This window comes from Trachurus trachurus (assembly GCF_905171665.1).
Source record: "Trachurus trachurus genome assembly, chromosome: 21".
Taxonomy (NCBI): Eukaryota; Metazoa; Chordata; class Actinopteri; order Carangiformes; family Carangidae; genus Trachurus; species Trachurus trachurus.
In genome coordinates, this window is record NC_139899.1 from 8,546,568 (window position 1) to 8,569,979 (window position 23,412).

At 39.2% G+C, this 23,412-nt stretch overlaps 1 protein-coding gene across 1 annotated transcript in view; it reads left to right on the plus strand.

Moving 5' to 3' along the window:
- Positions 1 to 23,412, plus strand: part of stxbp5l (syntaxin binding protein 5L) — a gene marked incomplete at both ends in the record, with an annotated part of 140,459 nt that overhangs the window by 62,861 nt on the left and 54,186 nt on the right. The window contains 3 exons of the mRNA XM_083997452.1: positions 1,960 to 2,041; positions 9,730 to 9,830; positions 17,306 to 17,440. Coding sequence (XP_083853578.1) covers positions 1,960 to 2,041; positions 9,730 to 9,830; positions 17,306 to 17,440 — 318 coding nt within the window. The remainder of the gene's footprint in view (positions 1 to 1,959; positions 2,042 to 9,729; positions 9,831 to 17,305; positions 17,441 to 23,412) is intronic.

A 23,412-nucleotide genomic window follows, 5' to 3' on the forward strand; every position in this document is an offset into this window, starting at 1 on the left:
TTTATTTGCTGATCACGTAACTATTCCTGCACCACAGTTAATGTTATATTTTTTATTTGACTAACTGAGAGGAACAAAAAATCAGTACACGATGGAATAACAAAATTGCCATCTGTCAGTATTGAGAGTTTGCTGTAAATTGTATTTATGCTCTTAGATTACGCTGTATATTTGCTGGACAGACTCAGGATGAGTTGGTCTATGTTACCACCAATCGCACATACTGTAGCTGTTCAGTGTTTTTTTTTTCTCCATGAAATTCCTTCCAAGGGCTTCAAGGTCACTACATTTAAAAAAAAAAAATGAAAATGCATCCTGAGGTTATGTTTGGATAGCACATCTAAATCAGATCAATGCCTCTCCAGTGAGAATCTACAGATAGTCTTACAGTGGTGTTATACATGAAATTTAATGAGTGTGTTATTTGTTTACTTGTTCAGTTACCCTCTAAAACAGCTAATTAAGCTCTCCTGCTCCTCACATCATGTGTAAGAGGAGCTACTTACATTTCTAGGCTTGCCCTTGACACAACACAGTGTAGTTGATGTTTGTTTTTAATTCATTTATTTGTTTTTTCATTTGATAAGTTTATTTTCTAACAAGACTAGACCTGGTATCTGAGCAGTATGCAGCTATGCGGACAGTTGCAATGTGGTTTGCATTGCCAGGATTTTTTTGGCTTGTTCATACACCTTTACCAAGACTGATAATAAAGCCATGCAGTAATGTGAAGATTACAGTCGTCAGGTTTGTTGAAACTGTTGTGTGTGGTGATGTTGTACTACATTACACTGAGAGGTGTTTCTAATATTTAGTCCGATGTAAACATGGGACCTAAATAAAAACTATTTTATTTTAATAGCATCAAATTATAAATTGAATTATATTAAAATAAATAAATCATAAAGGCATCTCTTTGTGTACATTGGAATGAGGTTAAACCTCTGCACTAGTGAAGTACAGAGCAAAGCACACAGCTCTTCACCTGTGCTCGTGTGGGTGTTTTGCAGTGAACTTGACTGCCCCGGGGTGACAGGAGGGGCACAGCTGGGGGTATGTCGGAAATCATCAAAGAGCACAATCCACCAGTCATCCTTAATGACTGCATTTGACAATTCCTTTGACCTTGCGTGCCTGCTTATACTGCATACAGTGCTTTCTGCTCTATTGCAGCTGCTGCACGGATGTACTTTAAAGCAGAAGTAAGCGATCCGGTCGTTTTGGCTAATGCTGCGTTCCAGGCAGGCTTTTGAAACCGTAAATTACAGCTTCAAGTCACAACTTACGATTTTGTAGCGTTCCAGGCAACCCACTCGTGTTTTTCCCGACCTGTTTTACCTGTGAAAGTCACTATAACGGCCACTCGTAACTTCCGACCCGTGAACTCGTACCAGATCGAACTGGTACAACTTCACAGGTCGGAAAAACACGAGTTACGGGCTGCCTTGAACGCACCATAACAGTCCTCGTCCCTACGTCACCACATTCACGCGCATCCCTTGGCTGCACACACAGCCCTGCATGCCGTTCTCTCTCCTCATTGGATAAAAACTGTAGGATACGATAAAAGTTTTCTCCTTGGCTCAGAGCAGAGCAGAGGGACTGAGAGACCCGTGTTTCGGTCCAAACACTCTATGTAAGTGATTGCTGTCGGAGGATATAACTATTTAAGACTTATATTAACACAAATTTATCGCTTACTTCTGCTTTAATCCAATAATGTTAGATCATTTTTATGTTAAAGGTTTCACAATGTTTGAATTTGACAATACATTGAACTAATAACACAGGGATATTTAAACCCAGGCACTGTAAAGTCCAGTAAATGAAGAAACTGAAGAAATGAAGAAATCCTCCAAGTGTTGGATTCAATGTTGACTCTTGCTTTTTGGCTGTATTGTGTTGATGTACCCATAGTGCACTTGTGTACACACTTCCTTGACTCTGTGATGCCGTCAGACTGGGTCGACCTGGGGTGGACTGCTACTGTCAACATGAGAGCGGAGCAGCTGTTCTTCAACTGCAGTTCCTCATCAATGAGGTAAGACAAACTCTATTACAATACAGTCTTAAAGCTGGTGATTGTGCAGTGATTATTTCTAAGTTTATGGGTTGTGTTGACAATAATTAACCCCAGGCTTATCCTCCAACACATACATCTGAAGTTCATTTAATAAGACTGATGTATAATCTTAAAAGGTGGATAAGACTTAATTGTATAGCAGACTATGCAGATTGGCATCATAACAACCCTCTGTGGTCTCTGTTAGATTTATATCAGTGTAACATTCAGGTTACTGCTGCAGAGTTGGATAGTAAAATGGATACTATATGGACCTTTGTGTCAACAGAGAATCAGAGCACGTGACTCTGCTTTTATATTGTTCAGTGGGGAACAGAAGCAAAATCGAGAAAATATCTCAATTCACTTGTCGGAAAGTACTTTGGGGAAAGAAATTGCTTGCAAGAAAGCAGAGATGAAAATCATAACCATAATCTTGGTGCACCTTGGGAAGGTTGTCCTGTGATTGCATGAATGATGCATTCAGTTGCACGCCAGTGTTATTGTTTTTTGACACTACAGGGTTTGGTTTTAAATTAAGTGGATGGATTTTTCTCAGTTCATAGAAGGGTGCCATGAAATAAAACCTCAGAAACTGACATATTTGTTTTTTGTTTTTTAATTTTTAGCATGCAGTCATTGGATTGGCTGACTCTATCAGTTGTAAAACCTTTGAAGAAGCTGATGTTATAGAGAACACACAAGATTAAACTCTGTATAACAGCCCATTTATACTACAGATTATTTTCCCTCTTAGCTTTAAAGAGCTATTTTCCCTCACTGTCTGCTTTTCTACTGACAGACTAGCTCTGTGTGGGCTGACACATGGCAGCGCTCTGCGTCAAGTGGTTTGTTTTAAGACTTTAGGAGGAGCTTTGGTAGTGCACTGCAGTTTGATGCTATATTTTGTTTACTAACAAAATACTGTAGGTGTATTAGAGAAAATACAAGGGTCCTTATGTTAAAGAGCAGAAGCCAAGTCGCACAGATCTGGAACACAGAGCTGTCTCTCCCCCTCTGTGCTGTGCTTTCTTGTTTCCCCTTGACTCTGCTGTAATCTGTGTGTTCTCCCTGCCTCTCTGCTTTTTTTCTGTACCCACTCTATTTCTTTTTAAGCCCACTGGCTCTCTCGGCCCACTTCTCCATCACTCATTGGCCTACTTGTGATGTGTCTGAGGCAAATAGATGTGGATGGGCCTGAAGAAGACATTAACTGTGTGTACGGCTGTGTGTAGGTTTGAGACTTGGTGACTCGTGTTGTCTGTGCCTGATTATGTGTTTAGCTCTTTCATGTTCTTTTTTATTACCTGGGTTTCTACGTGGAGTACAAATGGCACATACAGTATGTAGCACACAAACACGCACTCACTCCTCACAGTGACGGCTGTCAGTCCTCCCATCATCTGACAGTTGGGCTAATAGCTGAGCTATATGTCAGTGATTCTCTTGGGCTCAGTGTGTGGGCTGTCAGCCACCTTGCTAATGGTTGACTTACATATTCAGACGAGCCTCTTGACAATCAGCGAGGTGTAAAGATTTATTCACATTAGACGGATGAACTTGCAGATAGCTGTGGATGCTGAGTCTTGTATCTCTCTTCTCTCTATCACACTAAAGTATGTATGTATCTACTTGCCAGCATGTTATAATTAAGTCACAATCTCGTCACCGTGTTACGGTGTCTTTTGCAATATTTTATGTAAGGAGTTTTTTTTTCTACTACAATGTGGAGGGTATGAATAGGCTAATTAATGTGTTTGTTTGTCTATTCTGAATTTCTGAATTCATTATTTTTCTTGATGAATTATACATCTGAAGAGGCTGAGAGGGCTGTTGAAGGTTGGTGTCAGATGAGGTTTGGTGGTGAGGAGTGAAGGGAGAGCTGCTTGGGGAAGGAAAAGGTGAGATTGATTAGATTGTGTTGTGTGCAGGGAGAAGAAGAGGTCAACAGTAGTGATGTAAAGAGCTGTAGACTTAATTAAATCTTAGTTAGATTTTGTGATTAAGGTACATCTTAAAATAAACAGCATGTAACTTCTGCTGCTAGAGGTCTCTCGATCAAAACAATAACAAAAGAACAGCGTTTTCTGATTTCATCAAATAGCACAGGATCATGGGAGCTGTCGTCTTTACAACCATTAATGTAAGCTTCTCCCTGTTTGGATTCCTTCCTGTCAGTCATTCAGGAAATCAAACAGACCTGATGATTATAGCTTTTAAAAATACTGCCAAATTATCTGCAGAGGTTTTTTTTCTCTCCATGTTAATCAGACCAGAAACACCCATAATAATAATTAAAAAAAACAGTAATTTACCCCCAGTTGCTCACCTGGTAGAGCACGTACCACAGAGGCATATTCCTATCAGTTCCAGTCAGACCTGGCTCACATGTTATCCCCTTTTTCTCTGCCCGACTTCCCCATCTGTCTCACTGCAGTGATGCCATAGAGGTAAAAATCAGTGTTTCACCAAAACGTTTCTGCAGACAGGGATAATACATGGAAATTGAGATGGCTTACTTTCACTTCTCTAATAACTTATGCACTTGGTGTTCCATAGTTTTTTCATCTGCAGCCAAATCACCCACCTTTCTCCATCACAAACAGAGCAGGCAATTAAAACTAGTAAACAAACAAAGCAGTTTCACTACAAAATTCAGTGATTTGCCGATGGTGTTCAGTGAACAAAGATCAATATATCTGACGATCCAGACATCCAATGAATAAATAACTTCAACTGATTAAAATATGAAGTTGAAATTGGCTAAATTGTGGCTTAAAAATCTAATTGAAGTCAATTTTGAGCCTCATAGCAAGTAACCACACTTGCTCATAGGAGATACGGTACGCTACAATGCCACTGACATAGACACACACCCTTTACATGATTATAACAAAATATATATTATAATGTTTGAAATGACTGTGTCTAAGTCAATGTTAATATCAATAAATAATATTCTCTGATTACTTTGAGATATTCTGTATTAATAAGGAACATAGGAGCAAAGACTATTTTTAGTAACAAATTCAGAGAACATTCACACTTCCCAGTCCTCTGAACTGTTTTATCGATTCATGGTTCATTTACAATGGCAGAAAAATAAATACCAGGGCAAACTTACTATTGTTATGTATTGTTAAATAAGCCCCCTTAACAACTCAAAATCTTAAAAACAAATTGACAAATTTTTATCACCATTGTATAAATACAGATACAATACAGAAGTCTCCATCCTGACCAGTACGTTTCTTCATATGTAGAGAGGTAAGGGAGGAGGAGTAGCAGAGGAAGGACAGATGAAGTAGATGTTAACACTCACAGGCAACCAGACACACACCTCATTAATGCTTGAAATGACCCACAGTGACCTGAGGTTGGAGAACTAAATTGTCTCACTGCAGCTAATGAAGCAGCAAAAATCTTTGGCATCTAAAACTGTGCTTTTACACTTACATGGACATTTTCAAGTATCAAGTCTGCAGCACATGGTAAGGTGTATCATATGTATTTATACCTGTCCAGAAAGAACTGTTCCTAGTCTGAATTAACACTGTATTTTCTTTTTTGAGGCTTTGGGACTGAGGCCATGTATTGACTAATGCATATTGATAAATCAACCAATAGTAGAGTGTCTGATTTAATGAGCAGTATAGACAGATTCCTATCGACTGACATAGACAAATATGAGAACATTTAGATTGTAGAGTTTAGATGACAATTCACTGGACCACCACAGTGTAGTGTGATTACAATATACAGTAGATACTGTACATGCAAATGCACCTATAGCCATTTTCCTGACAGCTCAGTAGTGTAGTTCTCTGTTTGGCCCCAGTGACAGTCATTCTACCTTTGCTGTGTATCATACCTGCACCTGGTTGCCTTGCCTGTGTTGCCATCAAGACGTCAAGATAATTATACCATAATGGAACTGCAGCCCCAGCTCTCACCCTATTTGCCTCTGGTGTTCTCTCTTCTCCCCATCTGCTATGATTTCTTCATTAGCTGTTGCTCCACCTCCTCTCACTCCATTTCACTCTGTCCTGTGCATGCTTCAATCTTCGAAATGATCCTTTTGTGTTTGTGAAGTGATTAATGGTTGTACAGAAGTGACAGAAAGGATTATGGAACTTGATGTTGAGTAATGCCAGCAATTCTGTGTCGAATTATCTCCATTTAGGTCCATAACATTGGCTCAGCTCTGGTAGATTTATATGTCCTCTGTAATCCTCCACATGGTGTATAAGCTCCAACCAGCTGGCTCACAGGTCAATAAATCATTAGATATTTTTCAGCACAATCCAGTCTTTAATTTTAAAATGACCAGTTTGCCAAAATAAATAATAAGAAGTGATAAATCATACAGTAGAAATAAATATGACAATTTAGTGTAGACATGTAGTAATAGGTAGAACAGCTACTCACCAAATACTATCCGACTAAATTCATGCAAAGAATGTGTTGTCTGAATAAATAATCTCAGTATGTTTTTATAAATGAAAAAACAACAAGATAAAGGCAAATTATGAATTTGTTTATTTATTTGTTTATTAAGATCCCCATTAGCTGCAGCAAAGCCACAGCTATTCTTCCTGGGGTCCAACAGTATCAAATATACAGTTGAAAACACAAAACATAAACATTATCAAAATTTAAAACAAAAAAAAAAAAAAACAAGTGAGCGATAAGCTTAACCTAACAAAACAAAAACAGAATAAGTGTTTACATTTCTTAACTGTGCTTCATTCATTCTTCGTTATATTAATTGTTCACATACTAATCCTATTACCCACATTTCTACATATCATATATGTATACATCATTACACATCACACATCATACTTGTATATACATTCATTCTACAGTCCGTTTTATAAATTATAATAACACATATATCCATCGAAATATACTCCATATATAAATATACCATGTTGTCTTACTTTGATAAATGCTGTTTTATTAATATTTTGAATTTCTTTTTGTTCGTGGTGAGTTTGATATTTTTCGGCAGTGAATTCCATTCTTTCATACCTCTATACAAAACTGTACGCTTGATGGCGTTAGATCTTGCTTTAGGTAATGTAAAGTTTCCTACAGCTGCATGTCTGGTGATATATTTATGACTCTCTGCACTAAAAGCCAGGTTTTTAAACAAGATAACAGGTGTTTTTAGGACAGATATATTTCTAATAACAACAAACAGTGAGTACAATAGTCTGTCTTTGACCAGTAACCAGTTAAGTTTCTTGTGCATAGAAATTATCCTTGTCCTGTAGTCACACTTCAGTATTGTGCGGGCAGCTCTATTCTGTATACATTGTAGTTTATTTAACATGTCTCCAGTGGCATTTGACCAAACTGCTGGGCAATAGTCGAGATGTGATAATATTATCGATTGGATTGCTGTTTTCAAGATGTTTATATTTATAAAAGTTGCATGTCTTCTTAGAATTGATATACCTCTACCCATCTTTGCAATCATATTATTAATGTGTTTTTTCCATGATAATTTGTTGTCAACTGTCACTCCCAGCAATTTGGTCTCATGTACCTGGTCTATAGTGATATCTTTGATTTTAATATTTAATACAGGATTTCTATCAATATTATGATTTGAGCCTACAATCATGCACTTGGTTTTAGATATGTTCAGGACCAGCTTGTTTTCTTTAACCCATTCAGCCACACTTTCTAGTTCCTTATTCATAATAGTTTCTAATACATTATTAGTAGATGCTGATGTATATATGGTTGCGTCATCCGCATACATAACTGTGTTAGCTTTCTCTAATACATACGGTAAATCATTTGTGAAAATACTGAATAATAAAGGACCAAGGCAGCTCCCTTGAGGTACTCCACATGTCGTGGTTTTGGTTTCTGAGTAGCTGCCGTTAAAAAATACTGTTTGTGTCCTGTTTGATAGATAGCTATAAAACCAATTAAGTGCAGATTGCTCAAAGCCATAGCAGGACAGTTTTGTTAGTAGTAAGTGATGATCAATTACATCAAAAGCAGCTGAGAAATCCAGAAATACAACACCAACCATATTTTTGTTATCAATTGCTCTAAGCCAATCATCAGACATGCTAGTCAGCGCCGTTGCAGTGGAGTGAGCCCTTCTGTAAGCATGTTGAGAGTTACAGATAATGTTATTCGCAGATAAATAGTTATTAATTTGTTCAAATACAATCGTACATAATCGTATACAATCACCTAAATACACACAAAAATGACTGTCTCGGTGTCAGACTAAGAAAAATTTAGTTAAGAAAATTACGTGATTGAGAAGAAATACAAGCGTACTGTAAGTGCCATAAAAAAGAAATGAAACAAACCAACACCTTGAGGCACCGCTAATCAAATGAGTTTTGTATAAGTGAGTGTCACCAGAGAAACCAACCCAAAAAATAAATTACCTTCCTCACGAATGTTTACGGCAAAAACAGTTTTAATCCCAGCAAGATGCAATTAGATCACATGACTGGAAGCATGGTCTTGATAAGGCAAGATTATGTTAAAAAGAAAAACAAAGAAAGAAAATACAATCATCCGGTAGGGTTTCTGAACGCACCAGGTTATCATCAGTGTCATCAATCCCCCGTGAGTAGGACGTGATAAGCAGCAACATAACATTTCACATGAGTGGAGAGGGGTGCTGAGCAAATTAAGGGGCAGTAGATGATGAATGCTCATATAATTATGTTGTTTATTAAGTATTTCTTCTCAATTGATTTTCAGGAAGAAAAATAATTTGTCTTAACAAGCCTCATTAATCACATAATGCAGCACTGAAAAGTTACAGGCATTCATTCATATAGAAAACCTCACAAGGGCAGATGAGTTGTTTTGGTTTTTTTATTTTTTTATTGCTAGACAGTAGTAACGGTTTTAAAGCCAGCATTTGAACAGCTACAAAAATACATTGAGAGAACCGTGTGTGTGTGTGTGTGTTAGCATTGCATTTCATTGTACAATGTGTATCTAGTTTAATATGCTTTGAATAAACTGGGATTGTTGAACAAATGTCTCTTTTGCTACAGACGGGGAGTGAAGGGAAAATATTCACCAATATGGAAAACAGTGGGAAGCAATGTTTTCATGCTGCCTGGCACTGTACAGTCTTTAATCCCATGATTAAGTTTGTAATCTAAAGCTAATTCTCCCTGGGCTCCAGTGTTTAAAGTGACGCCCCGGTAGCAAAACCGCAATGGGAATTACACTGAAATTACATTTAGCTTTCTTCAGAAGTAGGGCTTAAATCAGCTGATGTCATTTGAACTGGTTTGTCATTTTCCTTTCACTGTTTCATATGATGGCTAAGTTTGCAGACATGCTCTGCCTTACAGTAAATATAACTTGTTAGTGTCTTATTTTGGGACCATGCATTGTTCTCCGTTGAGAAGAACGCATGCTATTTTAACCTGTATGTACTTGAAAGTTACTGGGGTTACATCATGTTATTGCGATTCATTTGCTTTGCATGCATGTGTTTTTGATGCCTTACTCCTCAAATCTACAGTGTTTTTTTATAGTTTGTGCTGTCTTTTATAGTCTAGTGCATCAGCACTGCAGGAATTGTGTTAAATCCAAAAGCCGAGATGTCCCTCTGTGTCCCAAAAATGATTCAATACTGATATTTATTTTACTGTTTTGTCCTTTAGGGAGCACTGGTCACAGCCTGTGCAGATGACACGCTACACTTGTGGAACCTGCGTCAGAGGCGGCCGGCTGTTCTCCATTCACTCAAATTCAACAGAGAAAGGTAAGCATAGATTCCATTAGATAAAATACACATACAACTGTGCAGACACTCACACAGTATACAAAGACACACTCAATACAATTTATGTATACTGAGTTTTCAGCTTCATCTGCCATGACTGGTGACTGGCTGATCACTCAAATATATCTGATTCTGTGGAGATCACATTTACAATCATGCTCTGCATGACGGTTCTTATTGGCACAGTCACAGTCACACACACACACAGACACACGTACACACACACACTAACACGCGCATTAGTTTATCAGCACACAAGAATGATAACATTCAGAAAAACAAACTCCATCAGACATTTCCAAAAACATCACCCTGCCGAATGTGTCTAATTTCAAGCAGCTAGTAAAAGCATGTGGGTAGAACTAATACCACACACCTCCCTCACATTCACTGTGCCTATACTGCTGCTCTGGTTTGCACGTATGTGTTCACAGCCCCAGTGATGCTGCTGTACCTTGGATAATGGCCTCCAATATAATAATCATCCATCATCACCAAATTGTAGTCAGTGTTTTAAGAAAAGTTGTAGTTTTCTCTAGCTGTCAGTTATAGTTGATTCATAATCTACCAAGAAAACTGAAATATCTCGTGTAACAAATGTATCACTGCTTCCACTCGGCAGCACCCCCTGCGTTTAGAGAAAGACCCCTACTCACAAGGCATCTCAGACCACCCAGCAGATACTGGCCACTGGACCATCTCTCATTTTTGACCATTTAATCTGGCACGCATTTAAAACTTAAGTCTGGAAGACCGCAGACTGAGCTGACACGCAGAGTGTGGAGTATACTGTACGAGGCCAACTCCTCTGTTCTGCCCATGACTCTGATCCTTTTTCACCATGTCTGATAAACCATAGAAAGAGGGTCCACTGGCTGGAAGCTCACACTTCCATCTCAGCTGGCAACTCCATCTGACTTGTGAGTCACTCCCCACTACCACCACCACACGCTGGGAGAGATGATTTCCCGGTGGTTATTAGGCAGCTGAAATGATCTCTTTAGACATGCTACCAGCACTGAGCTACATGAGACAGTGTTCACATGGTGGCTGAAGACTTGCATCATCAGAGAGAGCTAGTGGAATATTTTAATTGGATGTTTATTATGGAAATGCAGTTAGTCTGGATGCAATGTTTGATTAATTTAATATAATCATTATGGGTCAAATGAGCAACCTCTGCAGACAAAGGTACTCCAGATATCACAGGTGTTCATTTTATTCTTGGGGTTTGGCAGATGGAGCCGTGTGTGATGGTCCACCAGCACACGCTGTCCTCCCTATATCTGTTACTATTCCTATAGATGACACCACTGGAGGCTCCTGGAGGTTAGAGGACAGGTTGTTACTGCTATGTCGTTTCCCCCAAGACAGCTAAGATGCAAGAGGACAGAAGTGCTCAATGACCAGGGCAGAGATCTTGGCTGACTAGCTGTGGGAAGGCCAGACCCACTGTGGGTGACTAAGGCTGAGAAGCCCCTCACTGTGTTTGGTAATTTGGCAAGTCCACTCTCTCTCGCTCTGTTGTTCAGTCTGTGTCAACATTGTAGCATTTTCCCCAACTGGACTAAGTTTCATTAACTCCCAGCATCCTCTACTGTTCTCTTCTTTAAAGCAGAAGTGATATCCTTGATGTATCTCTCTTTTTTGATCTCTGTGTCATACATCCTCACCCTCTGGATGAACAAGACATACCACACATTCAGCCAGCTGCTTCTCTCAGTCAATCAGCTGTCCCTCTCTCTGCTTAAGGCCATCTCCTCTTCTGTAGAATAGCAGACTGTGGGATGTGGTTGTCAGCGAGGCCGTGGCTCTTTGCTTTTCCCAGCAGTGACAGCTCAGTCTCCACTCTTCACCATTAAACTTTAATAGCAAACAACTGCCTCTAGATGCAGATGCTTGGGATGGGAAAGCTTTTGCCCTCTATCGGCCTGTGGAAAACACACACAACATATACCTGTCTCTGGCCATGCACGCAGGTGACGCAGTTGATAAAAAACAACACCTTTAGTTGTGCCATGTACTCACTGTACCCCTGCCTGAGTCATTTCAGAAGCAGGATGTTCAATCTGAGGGTGTCCACTGCAGTTGTTTACCAATCCAGGACACACAGGCAAAAGAGCCAGGGGCGTGTGCTGAAATGAGCAGGGATCTATTTCACTCTGGTCAGCGTTAATTGAGCTCTTCTTGTTTCTACTACAGTATGTCATCACAGGCGTTTTCTTTGCTGTTTAGCATCTGCCCGCACTGTTCTTTTTGGTTTTTTTTTGCAATATCATAAGTGTAGCTGTATAACATGTCAACAACCGTATAGGGGGACAGTTGTTGGGGCGTTAGGTGAGCTAATCTTTGACTGATTCGGGCAAGTAGTGAGGCAAAATGATCTCCAATGATTTGTGGAACAAATGGATACCTTAGACATGAACACCTGCACCATGAGAGGGAGAGGAGAGACACAGGTGCAACACATTAGGGCGGGGCAAGTGATCACACAGATGGGAAACTTGACAGGAAGTTGGGAATGACAACAGACAAGACAGAGGATGTGATAATAAAACAGGAAGTTAGCCAAAGACAAACTTAGAACAGATTCTCTGACGAGACACACCCTGACACCACGTACAGGCAGAGAGCACCGCACAGCCACATCTATCTCTCTCTGTCTGGCTTGCTCCCTTTTTCCCTCTTTATCTGCTCCTCTCTCTGATATTTCATTTCTTTCACATTGAGCCGCTAGTCCAATTTTTTGTAGCAACCCACTGGGAAAAGTCTTAGTTCTCCCAAAGACCAGTCCTGCAGTGCTTTGTCTGCATGCTGGGAGTGACGCCTAAAACATGTAACCGTCATTGCACCAAAACAAAAGCTTTAACTATAATAGTGATTGGTATTAATCACTGGTAATAATCACTGACTAGATTGACTCAGAATCAAGGTGAAGCAGCCATCATACACAATAGAAACTTATTTGAAAAAACGTGTATTTACAGTAAACTACACAGTCCAGACTCCTCCTCCTATTCCTCTTAAACTAAACACTGCTTTTTGTGCAGGTTGAACTTACGTAACGCGATTGACGTAGTTTAAGATTGTTGTTTTCATTTTCTATTTCATATTTTCAGTCGTTTTGCAAAATAAAGAGTCTATTCACTGTAACTAAAAGCTGATTTCCACCTGTGTCACGGGCAAGGACATTTAATGAAAATGACTACATTCAGGCTAAATGTGATGGAATATGCTGCTTTTAAGAAGCACAAAGATTGCCGTACCTATTTTTCTCTGTCAATACAAGGGTGATGAAGTAGTCATATCAAACTCACCAACCTACCTACGTACTGCTGGCTTTTCATACAGTAAGTCAAGAGTCAGAGGGCTTGTTTTCTCTTAACAGAAACTTTCTACTTTCTAGAGAAGTTAGGTTTTTCTGAGTCAGAACAATAAAATAATGCTTCATAAAACTTGACTAAGCAAGACGGCCTTCAGGGATAATGACCAAGAAGAGTTATTGAATAATATATAATAATATAACAAAATTCAACCGGAATAAGCTGTATACATGCACTGAGAAGACGGATTGTTGTGCAAAAAGCGAGGTATGTATCCGGGAGAAAATTAGCGACTCAAATCTGCATCCGTCCTCAAATTTTTCTCCGCTTTCAGCCGTCTCCATCTTTTTTTATTTTTTTCAAATACATCTCCTACAGATCCTGGTTTTGTTTCTGCTTTAGTCAATACCTGTACGTTTTTGAAAATCATAGTTGTCAGTTAGTTCAGTATTTCAAATAAACGTGATTCTTAGTCTCTGGTGATATATTGAGTGATTTTATGATTACTTGCCAAACATTTCTTACATATTGCTCCTTTAAGGATATCATTTGTAGTGACAGGGATCATGTTATTAGCAGTGTGTATCAGAACTCTATTTTTAGGGTAGAATATTTGTTTGCCTCTAATCATACCTAGGAAGTCAACGTTACTGGGCTAAAAAAAAAAAAAAAGTAATAGTGCAGGAATGCACATTCATACAAAAAATGTAAGTAAGTTTTATGGAAGTGACTGAGACAGCAAAGTCAATTTAAGGACTGCTGACAGAAAATGTAGTGTTGAATCTATTTTGGGAGATGGCTAGTAAAGTTTTGTCTGTATGTGTTGGTTGACACTGTTTAAATATATTAGAATTGAACTTACACACTCATTTACACAAACAATTCTCTCATCTCTATAACTATTTGTGTATGTTTTTGTTTTTTATTCATCTAATATTCTGTGACATGTAAAATGCAAAAAAGAAAGAAAGAAACAATCCTCAGTAGCTTTCTACCTGTCTTGTGGCACGACAAGGTAGCAGTCAGAGTCAGAGCCACCTGCTCCCAGCTTCAGAGCAGTGAATCATGCTTTAAGATAAATGAAGAAAAGGGGCATCATGAGTCATCCATCAGACGCAGGGCAGTGACTTTCTATTAGCTCTGTGTCTCTAGGCTGAACCTCTGACAATTAGCACTCTAACACCTCCTTAGATTCCCTCAAGAAAAACACATGAATCAGTGGTGAAATGGTTGAGGGAATTGTTTTTGATAACAATCAACCTCCATCCCACGGCAGCACCCTCTCTCATCTCTGTCATGTCATGTGGAAAAGGATGATGTCTTTCAGTTCAAAGAGCATTCACATAAAAGAATGAACATTTGACATTTCCTGTAGTTTTGAGGACAGTAAGAGTCATCTAAGCCAATATAACCTTCTATCCCTGTTAGAGATGCACATGATTAACCGTTAACCGATAACAAGAACTTTGACCAATTAATACTGTCAGTTATTTTATTTTATTTTTTTATTAGCTCCTTATGTCGTCAACTCATGGGGGCGTCTCGACATGTGCACATGCCATCAGTCATATTTCGTAGCAAAAAGTTACACTGGAGGACTGACGGTAGGTATGAGCCAGTTATGCAGCGCAGTCCCTGTGAAAAAAGAAAATACATCATCAATCGCCCCCCGAGCGTTTTCATCTTATCAGTTAAAGGATAATCCATTTTTATTTATATAGCACATTTAAAAACAAAATCAGGCTACAGAGGTAGAATAAATGAATAAAATCAACATTAATTGAAATAGAGAAATACAAACACACCAACTAAAAGCTATAAAATGAATGGACATCCATAAGAACAGCACACCAAAGTGTTTATGTCTCAAACTGTGTTAAAAGCCAATCAATACATCTATTGATGTATCCAACATGGCCATTCTTTGCTGATACACTGTAGATAGTCATCGTAGAATTCCTTAAGTAGTTGTGTCAGATCTCATGCAGAGCAGATGGCAAGGTCGCCAGTGGCCATGATGATGTCACCAATTCAATTAATCCCTGCATCTGTTTACTTCATTAGGGGTATTTGCTCCTCAGCTGGTTTGGCATTGACTGGTCAGCTGGAGGCTAAAGCCATGTCTCCTCCTGTCCTCTTGGATTGATAATTATAAGGCTTGATGACAGTGCCTGCTCTGACTGTCTGGAGTCAAAACCATTCGTTTGACTTTCCCTCTTTTGCCCTCTGGATCTGTATTCACCACTATTTACTACTTTCCACATCCTTTCATCTTCTCGTCCTTTCCTCTTTAGATTTTTTTTCTTAAGAGCTTTGTCTTTTATTTGATCTTTCCTGTGACATTTCAAGGAGGTAATCAGCGCTAAAAGGCTTTTTCTAAGTATACCTCATCCAAAAGCGTTTTCATACATGGGAAATGTCAAGACTCACTAGGTTATTATTATATTTTTTCTGAAGTAAGAGTTAAGATGAAGTTTGACAAGAGGTTTGGATTGCATCTCATTTGTTGCTATTTTTGTGGAAGAATTGTAGTAACGCAGAAAGCTTGATCCCTAAGCTTCTTGATACAAATATGTGTTACATAGGAGCGTTAATGATAAATGCATATTGAAAGGACAGAGGACTGTACAGGCCTCTGTTTCTCACACTGTGCCTCTGCTGACCCCCTCCCCCCCTCTGCCAGTTTGAATATTGTCATCGCCCCAAGCCCCTAAAATCCTTATTGAATTGTCTGCCATCTCATTTGTCTTCTATCTAATAATCCTGCCTCTTGCTGGGTTGGTGGCTTTGGGGCTGGAGCCCAATGATCTCCCACATCTTTCCAAGGTAATCAGCATGGACAGGAGTGACTTAGTGTGTGCTCATCTTTATTCCCTGGTTAAGATGCTTACAAAGATGATGAATACTAATGCGAAAGCAATAGTGGTTTAAGCAGCCTATTATCGGATCATAATTATATTGTGGTCATGGAAACCACCAAAAGGTTTAAGAGAGGTCTTAGAAGACTGTTTTGTAAACAGGTGATGTCGTTACTCAGGTTTGGTGATTGTAAGCTCCAGTAGTACCTCGTCTTGTCAGGAATGAACATCAAGTCAAGGTCCAGGATTTATATTTGCACAATAATGACTGCTTGGAATACTTTTCTGCATTTAATGAAGATGTTATGCAATTCAAGGCTTTGAATAGAGGAACAATGGCTATGTGTGAAATAATGGACCACCTTAGCCTGTGCTGCAGAAATGTACTATAATGGAACACAGAAAAAGTTCAGTGGCAGTCATTTTTAAGGGCTCTTTGAATAACTATTTATACCAGCACAGAGTGAGCTGGTACAGGATGAGTGCAAAAGTTCACTGAGTGGCAACATAAAGGGCAGGAGGAGCGAACGTAGGCGATAACATCTATACATAAGGTGCCGCATTGTAGAGGGAGACAGACTTTCACCTTCTTGTCGAGTTCTAAATTAAACTGTGATTCAGAGTGAGTCAGGGCATCTCAGTTGAATGAATCAGGACCTGACTTTTTGAAAAGGGACAATCATTACCATCGGGCACCGCTGGTTGTGACGGTGACACCATAGATACAGCCAGGTGCAGGATATACTGAAGGCTAGAGAAGGTAAACACATGTCAACAATTGTTTCATCGAGCAACTGCCTCCTAGTCCATGTTTGCATGGTCAGTTGGTTTGTGTCGTGCCCAACAAGAGAGAACCTGTACGAACCTGTCATTCCTGCAATTGCACCTTCATTTTAAAGTTAAAAGCTGATTTTTAATTTTTGAGTTCACTGCATCATACTGCATAAATAAGACATACAGTTTTCTGAAATCAGAATTGTACATAATACTCACAAAATCAAAATCAAATACAGCAGGTGTTGATTTATTAACTATATTGTTAATTCATGTTACCACTGCATATGTGGTACAAAGCTATTGTATGTACGCAGTCCTGCATTTTTTCCCTTTCCCATCCTAATCACGTGATTAACTGCGTGATTAATCTCCCGTCCTCTTAGAATCCCACAAGAATCCTGTGACCCAAAGGATTCACAAAAAAAAATTGTCAGCCTTCATGACTGTTCTTATTCTAACATCCAGTCTCTTTCTTCCTTTGTTTCTTGTTCTCCAGGGTCACATTTTGCCACCTTCCCTTTCAGAGCAAATGGCTGTACGTGGGGACAGAGCGCGGAAACACGCACATCGTCAATATCGAGTCCTTCATTTTGTCTGGATATGTCATCATGTGGAACAAGGCCATAGAACTGTGAGTATCTAATGCTCCAAATACTGGAGATGACAGAAATGATAATAACAGTCATTGTGAGCACACTGATGATTCCTAATGTAATGACAATGACAACGGTGGTGGGGAGGGTACTGGGTCAGGCGGCACATTGGTGATGAAATAATGAGGGCCAATTTACTAGGCCGGGTACGCTCTTAATGCATTCTAAGTAAGTATGTAGGAAAAAAAAGAAAGATTAGCTCAGTACCAGAAATAAGGTTTAAATGTGTTGGTAGTCCTGCAGTGAGTAGCCCTTCGAGTGCCATTTGTCATAATTTCCTGGTTCAAATCTCAGAAGTGGTTGAGTTTAATTACAGGCTCTTAAAGTTGGACAATAAGAGGCGTTAGTGCGGAGAGAAGTGAACACTGCATTGTTGTAGCTGTAGCTGTGGATGAATATGTGGAAGTTTGTTTTGCAATAATGGCTAAAATAACCTGATTCTCCACACATCACACTCATGCAGAAGATTAATATATCGTAGGCATTGTATTCAGAATTACTGGCTGTTGCTACTTCTTATTTATATTCATATGCTAATGTTCAGCCATGTTTAAGTTAACGGTGTTGGTACTTGCTAGACTGAAGAACATTATAGCTGTTCTTACTGAATATATCCATCATTGATTTGTAATAAACATAAAATGCTTTTTTTTTTTTTTTTTTATAAAACAAACAAGTTGAGAGTGAATCAACTTGGAGACTAAATGAGTCATTAGATTAATACATGTCAAAGTCACAGGCTATATTAAAAAAATAACAACAACACACAACCTCATTGAATCAACTGCTTTCATCCTCCCATTATGGTCTTGTTCCCAGTTGGCAATAGGCATTCACAATGTTGTATAGCGGCTCTCATTTGGGCATAATACTACTTTCAATAGAAACCTTTAATAATTTGTTGACGCACACTTTTTTTCTTTGTTGCCAGTGTTGACTGTGTAGCTGCATTATGCTGCAGATTGACAGCAGCAAGTATACAAATGTGCAAAAGTGCTCGTTTGCATTGTACGCCGTGTTTTGTCTCTTGGTTTCACCCACCTACACACCATTCTTGTGGCAAATCCCCTGCTGCAGTGTCAGTCACAAGTCACTCTAATACCAAGCCATCTTGTTGCCTTATGACAGCCCAAACTATAGCGAGCAGTCATGACACTGATGTGTATGTGTGGGTGGACTGTCTGCCAGTCGTCACTAAACACTCCTTTATTTAATAATTTCTTGCTTTGGTTTATGTGTTATTAAATACTTTGTTATGTTTGTTTATTATGTTCTTGGGTTCCTCACATCCATCAGTCCCATTGACTCTTAAATGTGATATTTAACTCCTTGAGTGAATGTCTTAAAATTTGGCACAACAATGTATTTGGACTCAAGGATGAACAGATTCAGTTTTAATGGTTAAAGGGATAGTTCAATATTTTGGCAAATTGGCCCATTGCCATAATCGCTATAGTCATAGCAGTAGGTTCGTTAACTTTATTTGTCGGTGTAACCTATTTTTAGAACGGAGGAGCGGAGCGTCTGGCTGCTCAGAGCTACGCTATGGAGGCTAATGGAATTTCTTGGTTTCTCTCATCAGACTCATCAAATACAAAATCCCAAAACTCCAAAACGCTTTCGTAGACAAGGTGTGACCTGCACAATCACCACGCTATGAGATAATAATGCAACGTTACGAAACGGAGCCGTTTTCGAGGTAAATACAGGGTAAATACAGAGTCTGCTTGCTGAAAAACTGTCCCTGAACGCAACGCACATCAGCGGTTTTGCATGAATTTACCTCTAAAACAACTCTGTCTCGTAACGTTCCGTTATTATCATAGCGTGGTGATTGTGCAGCTCACAACTTGTCCACGACAGCGTTTTTGAGTTGTTGGGTTGTGTATTTGATGAGTTTGATGAGGGAAACCAAGAAATTCCCTTAGCCTCCATAGCGTATCTCTGAGCAGCCTGCCGCTCCGCTCCACCGTTCTAAAAATAGCTTACACCGACAATTAAAGGTAACGAACCTACTGCTATGACTATAGCGATTATGGCAATGGGCCAATTTGCCAAAATGTTGAACTATCCCTTTAAAGTTAAAAGTTCAAGGGCACACTGTGATCTCACAATACATGTTTTTGGCAATAATCTATATGTGAATTTGTACATTTTTAACATTAACAAATGGGTTATTGTAAGTAATCACCTCATGGTCATCATGTAATTCAGTAATTTCCCCAGTACTTGAGTACATTGACAGCATTAATAAACAGTAATACACCTACTTGGAACAGATGAGCAGTAGTTTCTGAGTTTTCTTGTAATTCTGTACAAACTCAATGGCATGATACAGTAATCATACATACGTACCAGTATGGATTTTCTTCTGGTCTATAAAGCAGCAGCTGACAAACCTACCAAACTGAGCAGGTGTCCCTGACCAATCAACTACTGGTATGGGGTTGTGTTTATAGTAAACATGCATCTGTACACAAATCATTGAACATGCAGAGCTACTAAATACTACAGAAAAAGATAGCAAAATAAAGATACCAGAGGTGCAATAAGCTGGGAGAGCACACAGCCATTTGAAAACTGGGTTTTTGTACACTCCACATTGTGCTCTGTTTGAGCCTAGATAATAATGTATAATGTAATCTCTGTTTTCTAACCGTCAGCACTCTCTACCTTTCTGAGGTGGAGTTCATGGGAAGTTGAACTAGAAGAAAGTGCATCCCCCAATACACACAGCAGCTGGGGAGTTTGATAGTTTGGGTGGGGAGGTTTTCCACCACACATGAATAGGGATGAGGGGGGACTTTCTGTTTTTCCTGCGGTGGAACACTGAGCAGGGGAGAACTCATCCACACTTTCTACTGTGTTCAAACAGCAGAGTGTGAGTCATATTTAGTGTGTGTATGTGTGGTTACAATTGTGTGTGTATCTGTGTCATCACAGTGTTTGTTTGTGTGACAGACACTCACACATGCATTAATTTAATACAAACCAAAAGAATCTGTTATAGCAACAATTCAACTGGGGCCACTGTTCCCAAACAGGAGGGCTGGGCTCTCATTGAAATTCAAATGCGTTTAGAACATATTTAATGCACAATTTCATCTTCAGGAGATTCATTCCAAAATGAGATATAAAGATGAGATGCAGGGGGGAATGGGAAAACACAGCATCCCAGTGCACACTCTGCTGCAGTTCATAGATCCTTCCCATGAACAGAATTATGTTTACTCCTGGCATCATGTCTGCCGTAATCAACTTTGGCATGTTTGGCATTTCTGCTGTTTAGACTGTGAAATAAAGAACAAGCTTTGAGTAATCTTAAAATGCAAATACACTGCATAGAAATACATGACAACAGAAATAGATGGTAACCACAACCCCGTAATTAAATGCATGTGTGAAACCTAAGGGAAATGTAAAAAAAAAAAAAAAAAAAAAGGTTAAGTATGAAAAACAACACAGAGATGGTGCAAGGCTGGTTGAACTTTTCAGTATTTAACTTGCATTATTTACCAACCTTTGGAATTTCCTTTCAAATCTATGTGGCAAGTTGGAAAAAAATCACCAGCTGTTACAAGGTTTACAGTCAGTAAGGGCACTGTCTCTGAGTTAAACATGCTTGTTTAAATTTTTCCTTGCTCCATCTCTTCAGAAACATTGTTGTATACTGTAAGACCAGTGCACAAATCCTCGAAATAAAGTGATTTAGTCTGGTAGAGGAGGGGATGAAATTCTTCCTTAGTAAATTACATATTCTGTTACAGATTAAAGGATTAAAGAATGAAGTAGGGGAGCCACATTCTAAACTCTGTGGTTGTGTATTGTCGACTGTTGTGCTAAAGGAAAACATGAATTCTAAGTAGTCTTTGCAAAATGTAAAAATGACAGCTTACAATATGAAGATGCAAATACAGAGGAAGAAAAAAAAAGAATCTTTGTTTGGTAGCCTTTTTACTGTAGGTGAGTATAGTATGGGCCAAATTGACTTGTGGGGAAAAGACAATAAAGAGGTGCCACCTGTAGGACATTTGTTTAATCCTCAACAACAGTTGTTATGTTCTTTTTTATGTCCTTCATCCTTTGCTACTTCCTGCCATGCCTCCCTCCTATTTTATCTGTCCTGCTGATTATTTCCTCTCTCCTGTGATGGGTTACCTTGGCTCTCTTGGCTGTGCTGTATCTGAAGGTCTTGCTTTGTAATATCAGCAGCAGCCTTGGTAGCCATGACTGACAGAAAAAAAACATCATGTTTTCCAGTTCCTCATAACTCAAACTATAAATTCATTCGGTTGGTCATACCTTTTTATAACTTGACATTTCAACTCTTCCGTTCTCTGTTGTGTTGTTGTGCAGAGTACTATACACCTGTAGTCTACACCTGTTATTGCTGGACTCTATCCCAGCATTCACTGGGCCAAAGGCAGGAAAATTAGCCTGGTTTTCTAGATCCCCTGAGTCGCTACAGACAGGATTGTTTGAGTGGGTTTTTGGCTTCATCTTTGAGATGATTTTAAAACATCATTGCTGAACAAGTGCAGAGACAGTAGTACTTTTGATGAAGCTTTTTAGGATGAGTAGGTTGCTCATCGGGTTGTAAAACAGTGTCATTACAGTACATCTTTAAAAAGGAACAGAATCATCCAATTAAGCTTGCTACCTTAAAACCTCATACTTCAGTAGCTCCACCAGTTTCATTTCAGCTTGTTGTGTAGGTACTTTTCTGGTATACAACATCCCTGCTACAGCCTCTGTACACTTGGAGACTAATGACCACAGAGACAGTAATCAGATCAAACTAGATAATTTGTGCTCTAACTGCTTCCAATTTTCATGCAGTGTTTATTGGTTTTTTGTTAATCATCATTAATTCTTTGCAGCAGAATCAGTGATGTAAGACTTATGTTTATACAAATCAGCAGTAGGCTACATCCACCGCCTCGCAACTTTCCAGAACATATTGAGGTGAACATAAAATGAATAAAGTCAAGTAAATGTTTATTTCTATAGCAGCAAATCATAATATAAGTTATCTCTGGATAATTGTCATAGAGCAGATCTAGACAGTACTCAATGTATTTGCAGGGATTCAACAGTTCCCACCATGAGCAAGCATTTGGCAACAGTAGCAAGGAATAACATTTAAAAAAAAAATCCTTTTAAGAGGCAGACATCTCAAGCAGAACCGGGTTCAGGGTGAGCGGCCATCTGCCTCAGCCAGTTGAACTGAGAGTGAGAGAGACTGTCAAATATTTAAGAAGGCTTTATGAAGGGGTCACAGTATTTACCTGAAGATGGTTTCAGCACAAATGTCTATGTGAGTCTAGTTGTAATTTGGACTCAGATAAAAGCCACACCCCAACCTTGCTTGGCATGTGCATTGGTGTAATCAGGTGGTGAAGTTGCATTAAAAGGGTTTTAGGCTTTTTTTTCTAAATTATCAGTCATAATTTTCCCAATCATATCCAGATTGTGCTGAATAGTCAAGTAATTAAACAGTTTTCTAATGTTTAGAAAAAACAAATTTGAGGATTTTGTTAAAGGGACAGTATGGGACTTTATTGGCTTTTTATTGACAAAAATCAAATATCGCTTTCATAAATACGTATTTCACTGATGTGGAATCGCGCCCGCATACAAACGAGCGCTTTCTCGTACCTTAGAATGAGATGTTACAAGTCGTTACAAACATACAGGGGGGGGTTCACCGAACCTTCTCTGCCATGTTGAATCGCCATGTTTTACGTTCAGTGTCACCGTGGCTGTAAGTAACCTCAAACTCGGGCCGCCGGAGCTTCTCGGCTCGGGGAGAAAGTTTTCCAGACAGCGCCTGTTAAAACTGTCACCACCGTGTAGCTAGTGTGAGGAAGGACGGAGGCACTGGTGTTGCCTTCAGGTGCAGTCAGACACCTGAATGACGCCGTGAGTGACGCCGTCGGCAAACCAACTG